Source organism: Colletotrichum chrysophilum, assembly GCF_026319265.1.
Source record: "Colletotrichum chrysophilum strain AFK26 chromosome Unknown scaffold_99, whole genome shotgun sequence".
Classification (NCBI taxonomy): domain Eukaryota; kingdom Fungi; phylum Ascomycota; class Sordariomycetes; order Glomerellales; family Glomerellaceae; genus Colletotrichum; species Colletotrichum chrysophilum.
The window spans coordinates 109,989-121,122 of record NW_026517386.1 but is presented as its reverse complement, the minus strand read 5'-3'; the positions used below and the strand labels follow the sequence as shown (position 1 = coordinate 121,122).

General features: G+C 52.4%; 3 protein-coding genes across 3 annotated transcripts; 2 read left to right on the top strand and 1 right to left on the bottom strand.

Annotated features, from left to right (window-relative positions):
- Nucleotides 1–5,616: 5,616 nt before the first annotated feature.
- COL26b_009865 (uncharacterized protein) lies at nucleotides 5,617–7,398 on the bottom strand (the record flags this gene model as incomplete). Its single annotated transcript, XM_053182580.1, has 1 exon — nucleotides 5,617–7,398. One exon carries the CDS (start codon nucleotides 7,396–7,398, stop codon nucleotides 5,617–5,619), a length of 1,782 nt encoding a protein of 593 aa, XP_053033486.1.
- A 566-nt stretch (nucleotides 7,399–7,964) lies between these two features.
- Nucleotides 7,965–8,492, top strand: COL26b_009864 (uncharacterized protein; the record flags this gene model as incomplete). The annotated part of the gene is made up of 2 exons (XM_053182579.1): nucleotides 7,965–8,012; nucleotides 8,067–8,492. 2 exons carry the CDS (start codon nucleotides 7,965–7,967, stop codon nucleotides 8,490–8,492), a joined length of 474 nt encoding a protein of 157 aa, XP_053033485.1.
- Nucleotides 8,493–9,404: 912 nt separating this feature from the next.
- Nucleotides 9,405–10,181, top strand: COL26b_009863 (uncharacterized protein; the record flags this gene model as incomplete). Its single annotated transcript, XM_053182578.1, has 1 exon — nucleotides 9,405–10,181. One exon carries the CDS (start codon nucleotides 9,405–9,407, stop codon nucleotides 10,179–10,181), a length of 777 nt encoding a protein of 258 aa, XP_053033484.1.
- Between the last annotated feature and the right edge of the window lie 953 nt (nucleotides 10,182–11,134).

The following is an 11,134-nucleotide window of genomic DNA, read 5'->3' as shown; positions in this document are numbered from 1 at the left end:
GTCAAGACAATGGCAATGTTGAGAACCAAGGCGATGACGAGGGGGAAAGCGATGAAGATGAGATCAATTCGAATGGCAAGCGCAGTCGCAGTCATTCTGAGTCACCACCACCGTCGCCGAAGAAGCCCCGTCTTGAGAAGGATGACTCAGGGGAGAGTGAAAACGACGAGGAAGATGAAAACAAAGACCAGGAAGACCAGGATGAAGACCAGGATGAAGACCAGGATGAAAACAAAGACGAAGACAAGGACGATAACAAGGACAACGAAGGTGATGACGAAATGACCGACCCCGACGAAGATCAAGACAATGATGAGCCGCAGAAACCCAATGGTCCTGTCGACAAGGATGACCACATGACCGACAACAAGGAAGGTCCGCAGGCGGATGGTGATGAAAATCATGGTGAAGACCACGGGGAAATTGTAGGCGGACCAACGGCAATCGATCAGTTCGCAAACAACAGCAACAACAACGACAACAACATCGTACAAAACAATGCACCGCAGCATACAATTATCCGAGACGACTATTGGCCCAACATCAGACCTTACTTCGAGAGACTCCACCAGGATCACGTCAACGGATCGTCTGAGGAGCACCGTAACACCGAGATACAGATTCCTTGCTGTGCTTGCCACAATCTGACTTCTGTGCCGTTCAGCTCCGAACACTATCCTGCCGGCCCTCACGATCACCAGGAACTGGCCGCCGTTCTGCCTTGCGGCCACCTCATCGGCCTTGACTGCTTGACCGAGTGGAGGCGGCAGGCAGACTTCATTCCACTCCCATGTCCTCACTGCCGTCGCCCTTTGGATTGCGAAGATTGCTTTGTACCACTCCGGGTGTACGTTTTAAACCAGGTTGATGTACCACCGCCGACTTCGTTTCCCGCTAATCCTAACGAGGGTGGACTATGCAACACCTGCCACTCGCGTAACAGCTTCATTGTCAACACAGTCTTGATGCCGAACCTTCGGCAAGGGATTGCGAACCCGTCCAATGTCTTGTTGCGTCAGTGGGTCGCCCAAGAGGCCAGCCGGGAGTATCGGGAGCAGCGAAGAATTCATGAGACAACTTCCAGTCACTACGCAGCCACGTTCTTGAATGTCTTCTCGACTCTGCGCAGCGAAGCCAACAACATGCAACAGCAGTTTATGTCCCAATACCCTGCCCTGCAGCGACTGGAGTTTGACGCCAACAATCAACGTCCGTGGAACGCGCCATTTGACTGTCCGCCCAACTCATATGCCTCCTCCACTTCGCCTCAAATTAGCAATCACTTAGTTGACTCGTTCAACAGCACCGTCTATACGGATTCAGGGAATGCGTCAATTGACTCTTTCAACAGCACCGTCTATCCGCCTTCAGGAGTTCTATCAATTGACTCATTCAACAGCACCGTGTACCCGACTTCGAGCGATACAAGCGTCCCTTTTATAGGATATGATGGTTCGACTGACACCTCTAGCAACTCGTTTTTCGAAGACGCTCAGTGGCAAGGGCACATGGGCGAACCTGATAGCGATGCAAGCAACGGAGGCTCTAACTCTATAGACGTTCAGTACTGGATCGACTTCATGAGGAGACAAACCCCCCATTGATATGCGAAGAGGCTTGTCTGTTTGAGAAGACTGGACAGGGTGGGCGTTTATTGATTATCCGGGGGAGGGGGTCCGCTGTATGCGCATCCATCATGAAAAAGGACCTGATTGTCTTGAATTTAGGGCATTGTTCTCACGGCGTTTTGGTAGGTTTCATAACTCGACATCTTCTTGAACTTAGACGACTTTCTTTTGTCTACCAAGGCCTTGGCCACATTACAAAGACATAATCGTTAAACCTGATAATCGCTCCTATGCGTATGAAAAAGAGCTTTCGGCCCCGGCAATGCTTTCGAAAAGGTCGTTATCCGAAAACCACTCCATTCCGGAGCCTAGGAAACCACAGTTGTTACCGCCTTGCCCAAGTGTGAGTTGATCGTATAGGTTGACGTCGTGAAGGATGTCAGTCGGCGATGACGCATCCAAGCATCTCTGGCTTTTGGTCATTTCCGATTGTGCATTCCCGGCCTTGCTGCCTATGGTGCCTGTAACTTGGAAACTCGATCTTTGATCTGTAGTCTCCACTGGAACATCATGGAGCGTATAGCTAGCACGAACAACCTGGCTGCAATCCTTGGGGTTTTCAGAGGTTTTCCAGTTCTCAGTCATATCCCGGAGAATCTGGTGCGCTTTTTTGGATGTGGGATATGAGTTGCTCATCTCTGACAGCACCTCCATGCAGCCTTGAAGAGGTTGATCATGGATTGCCTCCCCGCCCAGGTGGCTATTAATGAGATGTATGGTTCCAGCAATAAAAACGACGTGAATTGCAGATGGTGGCATCTGCTTGATGTTGTACAGGTTTCGATAGGCAAAAGCTAGTTTTCCTATTTTTGTCGCAGCTTCACAGCACACGGTTATTGGGTTGAAAGAGGCAGAAGCTTGCATGTCGAGGGTGGCGACTCTAGAATGGTTCATAAAAGGTCGATGGAGCATGATGAGGTTGAAGTAGAAAGTCATGCTGGAAACAAAACCATTGTTAGCAACTTAGAGTGATTCTTTGGCGATGAAGCAGGTTTTTGGGGACATACTGCAGGATCAAGACTTCAGACGATGTTTTGACGCTTTCGTCGCTGGACCATCTAAACCTTTGTGGCAACATCCGATGCCACCGCCACAACTCCTCATGCAATCGCCGAGCTGTTGATCTCAGCTCGCTCGGTGTTCGTCGGTTTCTTTCACCGTAAATCATAGTCCTGGTCTTCGAACACAAAATAGACAGAGTTGAAGACGCATGGAGATAGCATAAAGAGCAGTCTTCATCGCCGCTAACTTCTTTCTCGGCTTGTCGTTCTGGTACGGACAGCGTAGTATCGTCATCTCTGAATGTAGGGGGACGCCCGCGACAAGCACTTAGCAGACTGGGAGAGAGTGTTAGCATCAGAACGGCAGGAGCATGCATATTTTTCCTCTGCACTCACGCATCTGCTTGATAGCACGCCCAAAATACTCTTTGCCTCAGTCTCGCCTGGTCAGAGCTCATTCTCCCAGACCTCATCGCTTTTGAGCAGTCAAGATGTAACCCTAGTTCGCTCGCTATCCTGATTGCCATGCCTGAAGAACAGATTCTTGGTCAGTGTCTCGTGAAGGCATTTCGAACTATGAAAACTCACCACTGTACATCCAGCCCAAAGAGATATGCCCCGCTGCCTCAAACCTACAACCCAGGATCAAGGCTGTTTGGACTGTTGTGGTGGTTGGGTGCTCGAGCTCTAAGTCGAGCAGCTCACGCGCCCTTGTGGCAAAATTGTCGCCAGCAAGTCCGCCAGATGATGCAGAGTAACGCACAACGCCCTTATCAAGACTGATCATCGAAGCCAACGAAAGTATCGCGTACAATAAAGTTGGGGTATAGAAAGTGCGGTCGCCTAGACCTCCACTGTCATCCCAAAGCTTCCGATGACGGAGAAACAAGTCGCGATCGATCACGAGCAAATGAGGCGCCTGCCACTGCCAAAAAAGGTCGAGAAGATGCGCGACAATGGGTTCTGGCTCGGGATGTACTTCAGATGGCTCGTAAGGCTGTCTATTCGCAACAGGCGCAGAGCCATTGACTTTGGAACCTCTTGCACTGGCCTCATCTCCCAAGTAAGGAAACATGGTGGTGTATCCCAAATATGCATCATTTTCTGCGGCGCCCTCTTCTGGCATGGCCTCATCCATTGCCGAAGGGAAGCTCAATTGCTCAAGCATGGGCTCATTGTATGGGATATGATCGCTCGAGACCGACTCAGATCGGAGGGAGTTTGGTGTAGGTTCGGCTTGGGGCGTTGTGATCCAAGTCTCTGGCTTCTCATAAGAGGGCATCGAAACAGTCCTTGTGTGTGTACCAGTACTAGAAGAGCTCGCAGGGCTTGGAAAAGAGAATTGCCTCAAGCTCCTGGAGCTGTCGTCGTCTTTGAAGATCCCGAATGATTGTCCATCAACCCGGGAGGCGTTCCTCACGAACTCTTCCAGGGCCTGCATCCGCTGGTGCAGTGCCTTGGACTCGCTCGGTCGGCGATGGCTGCGCTTGTCCTCGCCATACCGGACCTCGCACTTCTCATTCTTGTTCCGACATAGCGTGCAAGATCTTCCTCCTTCACTTAAAACCTGGGAAATATCACATCGTCTTTTGTCTTTTTTGCATCGAGTGCACGCAAAACTGGCTCGGCTCGCATGTCGGTCGGGGGGCATCGTCGTTTCGAGCAATTGGGTATCGTAAGTCGAGGGAGGTAGGTGTAAGAGCAAAGAAGAAGCGCTGATATTCGACTAAGGTCAAAACTCAAAAATGGCTGCAGACCAAAAAAGCTCCCCAATTGCACACAGCAAAAAAACATCGTGAGGTGAGGGGCACGTCACGGTTCGGTTCGGGGTGTCGACCGACCGCGTCCGTTTATGCCGATCGTGCTGCCAAAAAAAAGTTGACGATGTGAGGGGAAGGTGTAAGCGCAGGATCTCCCCCTGGTTTAGCGCATAACAGCCCAGCCAACGGGCACAAACCAACAAAACAGCACTGATGGATGGGTGACGTTGCCATGGATGGCTCAAGGTAAGGTTCTGGCCAGAACGCGGTGAACTGTCCGGTCCACCGGTATTGTGGATAAACGAGGCGAAGTATTGGGCGTGTGACAATCCGGGGATCCGTATTTCAAAGACACTGCTAGCTGTTCTGTGTGAAGCTCAGAGCTCCCCATCAGCTGTGCTCGCTTGTGTTGATTGCTGCTGCTGCTGCTGCTGTCAACTCAACCCCTTTTGCCCCTTGGACCCTGAATCAGCATCCGTCCGGAGTGTAATGCACGATCTGGTCAGACTTGTCTCATGGTGGAACTGCTAGACTTGGTTTAGCTGCCCAAGAAAAACCCATAAATAAGGAGATGGACTCAACATTCCCAGTTCCCCGGCGGGTCGTCCGATCACAGGAGCCTCACGAGACCCCGTCTTCCCTCCAAATGCCCCGCGAACACCCCGGACTCCGCATGGAACCCCTCTCCACCCAAGCTCAAAGGCCGTTCCAGGCGGGAAAGATGAACCAACCAACCACGGATCCCGGGCGTCCACACCGGCTTCAGCCCTCGGGTTTCCTAATCGGGTAATCCGGCGCAAACAGCCTGAAATCACCGAGAAACAACCACTCGGGCACTTGTTGGTCTCGAACGACGATGCTCGGGGTCTGGGGAGGGGTTGCCCCACGCGGCATACTCTGTTCGGGATAAGACGTGAGGTCAGGTGTGTATCAAAAACTCAACACGAAGGCGGCGGAAGTGTGGCAAACCCTTTTCCGCATCAACGGGGATCTCGGAGACGTTGGGCTTGCTTTCTTTGCCTTGACTGATTTGGCCATTACGTGACACGCCGGGAGCTCCATCTTTGTGTGTCCATCTTTTTTGGTTCAACAATTGGAATTGGGAAACACCAGCCGCTACCTATCTACAGACTGATGTCAGAATGATTGTTGAGAGGGAGGCACAAAAGTGGAGGAATCTTACTCTATTAATCGCTAATTTTGAATATCCGAGTGCACGCGTACCAATTACGCCAAGCCAGTCTGCAAACCCCTGATTGCCACCATCGCACCCCACGCGCCGGGGTCGGGGGGTTGGGCACCTCCATTTTCCGTCGTGCTTCCAACATACGTCGCCCGACCGAGCTTTGCCTTTGCGGTTCTAGTTGCCTCCGCGCCGTCGACAGCCGCCTGGACGGCGGAGTCGAAGCCTCCGTTCCTGATGCTCTCCACGAAGGGGATCAGGACGTCAAGGACTGTGCGGTCGCCCACCTTCGCGGGGGTGTAGTGACTGAGGTGCTCCAGCGCGGAAGCGAGGGCCAATTGCCAGACAGACAGGATGCCCTTGGACTTGGCAAGGGGCGCGTTCTCCTTGACGGAGTTGCACAGGGACACAAAGAAGATGCCCAGGATGCCGCCCAGTGTGCCGCCCATCTTGCTCTCGACGATGTCTTCCAGCTCATGCAAGACAGCGACAATAGAGCCGCCATCGGCGACGCCCTTCTTGTCCAGTGCCTCCAAGAGGTGCGATGCGCCAGTCTGGAGGGTTTCTCCACAGTCTCCATCCCCCATGATCATGTCCCACTTTGTAATGTCGGGTTCGGCGTCGATCACTGCAGAGCAAGCCGCACGCAGCATGGACTTTAGGATCGCGGGGTCCATCTTCACGTCGCTGTTCGCATCGATCGTCTTGGGTTCTTCGGGGGCAGCGTGAACGATTTGGGACTTGCGATCGCGTCGTACGGTCTGGGCTCCGGCCATGGACTCCCAGTGGGTGTTGGTCTTGATGTCGACAAACTCCTTGATCTGCTCAACTGAGAAGGAGCACTTCTTCGAGGCTGCTGTGATGTTCATAAGAGACAGGGAGAAGGCAGGTGCGTTGAGTGATGTCTCGAGGGGACCAGCGAACACTCTGACTGGCTTGACGTTCCACTTCTGCTCCAATTGCTGGAGGACTTCGTCAACCAGCGCACCCTGCTCCAGGTAGGAGATGCCGCCGAAGTTGCTGACCAGAAGGATGGTCTCATCGCCGGGGGTGAACTTGACATAGGATCGCTCAGGGTCGTCCTCCTTGAGGCAGTACTCCAACAGCTGGTCAACCAGGTCTTGAGGGGATGGCCTGGGGGAAAGCTTCTTGTAGCCAGGCTCATTGTGAGGACCAGTGCCGATCTCCAGCTCATCAGCCTTGAGCTGAGCGTGTTCGGTGCGTCCAGGGACGTGGCAGTGATCGAGGGTGGCTGCAATGGAGACGATCTCGTTCTCAACCGCAACACCAAGTTGGTAGATCTCATCGAAGGAGCCAGCCTTGACACCGGCAGCACCGCATGTGACCTTGAGAACACCGAGCTGGCCGGCAAGACCACGTCTGCCAACCAAGCTGCCCTTCTTCTTGCCAACCGAGACATCGTCACCGCAGATAATGATGCGGCAGTTGTGTCCCTTACTCCTTGCCTTCTCGCTGGCGAGTCCGAAGTGAAGGCAGTCGCCGGTGTAGTTCGTGACAACGAGAAGGGTGCCAACGTCTGAAGGAACAGCCTCAATACCGGCCAAGATCTGCTTTGCTGAGGGGCTGGCAAAGATGTCACCAGCGACGGAGGCAGCAAGCATGTTCTTTCCAACGTAGCCGGACCATGCTGGCTCGTGACCTGATCCTCCGCCAGAGATGATGCTGATATTGGACTTGTCGTAGGTTGTATCGAAGACGACGCGGTTGGAGGCGTCAAGGCCCAGAGAGGGGTTGTAGGCAATGAGGCCTCTCAGACACTTGTCAACCAGTCCATCTGCGGACTGGAAGATGTGACGGTCTGACATGGTGTCTGATGTCTGGTTTGAGGAAAGTGTGAATTTGGCGATAGGGGGAAGATTTGAGATGATCTGAAAGACGAACAGATGAATTGAAGATGGAATGACCTGACAGGAGTTCGTTCGGACTGAACTTGGTACATAATGTAGGATGACGGGTGGGTAATATCATAAGGGCTGTGCGGGGGTCGGTTGTGAACAAGGGATCTAGCGGGCAATCGGCCTGCTGCACCCCGGATTTCCGCAATGAGAGATCAGCTGGGGTTGGCCTACCCCGTCTTCACACTTCCGCAAGTGTGATTCATACTGCTACTCTGTGCAGGCATGTGTGTGGTCCCCCTTCATCTGCCGATTTTCCGCTCTTCCGCCACCTCGGGTCTGGTGTGCGATTATCCGACCAGCCAGGTGACGCGTTTTGCCTTTCCTGCTTCAAAACAGCTCCCAATCCCTCCTGGATGAAACATCAATGGGAAATCATTGACAATACGAGCAATTAACAACTGCATCTTGCACCATCATCACCCATCACACTCCTGCCTTTCACAACACACTCGGAATCATCAAAACACACCAAAATGGGTAGCAACCCGGGCCAGAAGTACCGCATTGTCGTCGGCTGCGACGTATGAGGAACCTCCCCCCTGGTGACATGAGACCCTGCTAACGCCTCGGAACAGGAGGCCGGCATCAAGTACAAAGATACGATCAAGGCAGACTTTGAGAAGGATGCCAGAGTAGAATTTGTCGAAGACGTTGGTAGCCACGAGGGCACCGACAAGACCGCATACCCCCACAGAGCCGCCGCCGCAGCACAGATGGTCGCTGACGGCAAGGCCGATCGTGCCCTTCTCATCTGCGGCACTGGACTCGGCATGGCCATCGCCGCCAACAAGGTCAAAGGCATCCGAGCCGTCACAGCACACGACAGCTTCAGTGTAGAGCGCTCGATTCTGAGCAATGATGCCCAGGTTCTGTGTATGGGCGAGAGAGTGATTGGCCAGGAGCTTGCCAGACGACTTGCGAAGGAGTGGTTGAGTTATGAGTTCGACCCCAAGAGCGGCAGTGCCGCAAAGGTCCAGGTTATCAACAGCCTGGAAGCCTAGATTGTGACCAAAAGTAGATAATTCAAAGTCATTCCCCAGTTCAATATGCACTCCCACCTTCCATATAACTGTGATGCCACGCCATATCGTGAACGAACACTGCGTGACACATGTTTACTTAATCATGCCAATTGTAGTATTGATGATCCTCGTTTCAAAGGACACCCTTCGAGAAGTTTCACTGTGATGGCAAAGGGGTAAAAGCAATTGAACCAGTGCTTGTTCTAGGAAGGAATGGCAACCAGAGTGATTTGGCTTTCACTTTTGGAAGGGAAGTTTTATGTTGAACTACTGTAACAGGTCTGCGGGCATGAATACTCGCGGTGACACGATAAGGTAGTGAGCAACACAACGCGTGTCTCAATTTCCATGAACGTATCGTTATTGAATCATAAGATGCGAAAATAATGTGCAGAGAAAGCACACGGATGAGATGAGAGCAGCCAGCCGTCAGAACGAGGTCAATGCAAGGTATTCAGCCGCAACTTGCATCATCATGAATTAACCTATTGAGTTTATTAATCACTTAGGTAATGGATGAGATCGATGAAACACAATCAAGTGTTCCGGAGAAAACCCCAGCAAGCTTCATCTGTCATGTTGCTTTCATCCAGTTTCCATTATGTCAGAACACAAAATAGCTGACAGCGGTACCCAGTAACCTGGCTACGGGCGGATACGCGGGTCGGACGATCGGCCCGCACAGTTGTACATCCCAAGTGGGCTTTTCCGCAAGTCCATGCGCCGTGACTCCGCTCAAGCTCGCCGGCGCGGAGAAACCCCCGATTTTCCGCGGCACCGCTATTTAGGTATGGAACGACCATTTTCATACAATGGACGCCTCCGAATAGCTTCAAAGGTATCTCATCTGAATGTCTTAGCTAGCGAACAACTCATACCCACATATTCATCATGGCTGCATCACCACAACGGAGGCTGATTGGCCTCTCAACTAAGGCATACTTCCCTCTCCAACGGACCATCGACTTCACCAAAGAAGTGCAATCTCAGCTCAGCTCTCTTCCAGCAAATACCTTCGAAAATGTCGACATATTTCTCATCCCCGATTTTGTCTCCATATACCCTGTCAGCCAGCTACTAAAGTTCTCTACCGTGCCGATCCGGCTTGGCGCACAGGACTGCCACTGGGAAGACTTTGGCGCATACACCGGAGAGGTCAGCCCCTCGGTGCTGAGCGAGGCCGGGGTGTCAATAGTCGAGGTTGGACATGCAGAGAGAAGGAGGATATTTGGCGAAGACGATCAGATCACCGCCAAAAAGGCAGCGGCCGCGAGCAGAAATGGCATGGCCCCGCTGATTTGCATCGGCGAGAAGACGAGGGGAGACGTGCAAGTTGCACTTGATGAGTGCCAAACTCAAGTTGACCAAGCCTTGGCTGATATCCCTGATTCTGCGGAAGTCATCATCGCATACGAGCCGGTCTGGGCTATCGGTGCTGACCAACCTGCCAGCGAGGACCACGTCATCTCTGTGGTGAAAGGCATCAGATCATATGAGAGCATGAAGAAAAGGACAGGATCTACTAGAGTGATTTATGGTGGCAGTGCTGGACCTGGGCTTTTTGAGAAACTTGGAGAGGCTGTGGATGGCTTGTTCCTCGGCAGGTTCGGGCATGATGCTACTCGATTCATGAAGACGATATCAGAGGTCGCCAGCTTCAAAGCATGAGGTGGGGGGCATGCGATAATAAGGAGAAGATGACATGCTCCTGTTAAACGAAAATTCGAAACATAGTAAAGGCAAAATAAGCTCTCCGTGACTGTTCATCCCAATGCCGCTGGTCGTATTTGATAAGTCGTTATCGGCTGGAATGGTGTGTTCAAGACACGCCACGACTCAACCCCCCTGCTGCCCAGAAACCCGTGCCGCAATTTCCGTCGCCAACGCAGATGGAATTGTGATATTTGACATATTCATATGATACTCCTATTTTGACGTCGGACTCGGGTTTTCCCTGCGTTTGAAAACCGGTCTCGTGAGGCTGTTTCTCCACCTAACTAACGACTGGAGGGATAGCCGGCAATCGACGAGAGCACCTAAACGCCATCGTCACGGCGTTTTCAAGTAGGCTTCGTGAGGCTCATCGCAAGCGTTTTGGTAAACAATGCAGTCCGACCAGGTTGTGTACGCATTTGCGTCGAAGTGGTTTTGAGAAACCTATAGATCTTTTGTCTAAGAAGTCGAGGCGGGAAGGCAGCTTTCTACCGGAGACGCCGTCAATGCCACAGTCCCCCTCGGCACTAGACGTTGCATCTCAAAAGCCTCAGCGTCTCTGTCGGTGATGCGACAAGCTACTTTTGCGATGCCAGAAATCCACCGCCACTTTCACGGCAGGGGAGTGCGTAAATGTCGTGGCTGATTCTCGGCGCAGCTCAGATCGGATTCGGTCTTTTCCGCTGGGAAAAGGTATTTTTAACAGCAGCCGGAAGCGGCCGCCTACGGTGGGATTCTCATCGCTAAGAGTGCAGCGTGACTCTTTGTATTTTGATTGGGCCTCTAGGGCGCTGTGAACAGAATGAAACGCGACTCTGCCGTCTCTATGAAGGCCCATGATGTCTCATCGGAACATGACCGATCTCTCCCACTGCATGACTAGCTCTGAGTGACCAAGTCGGACTCCG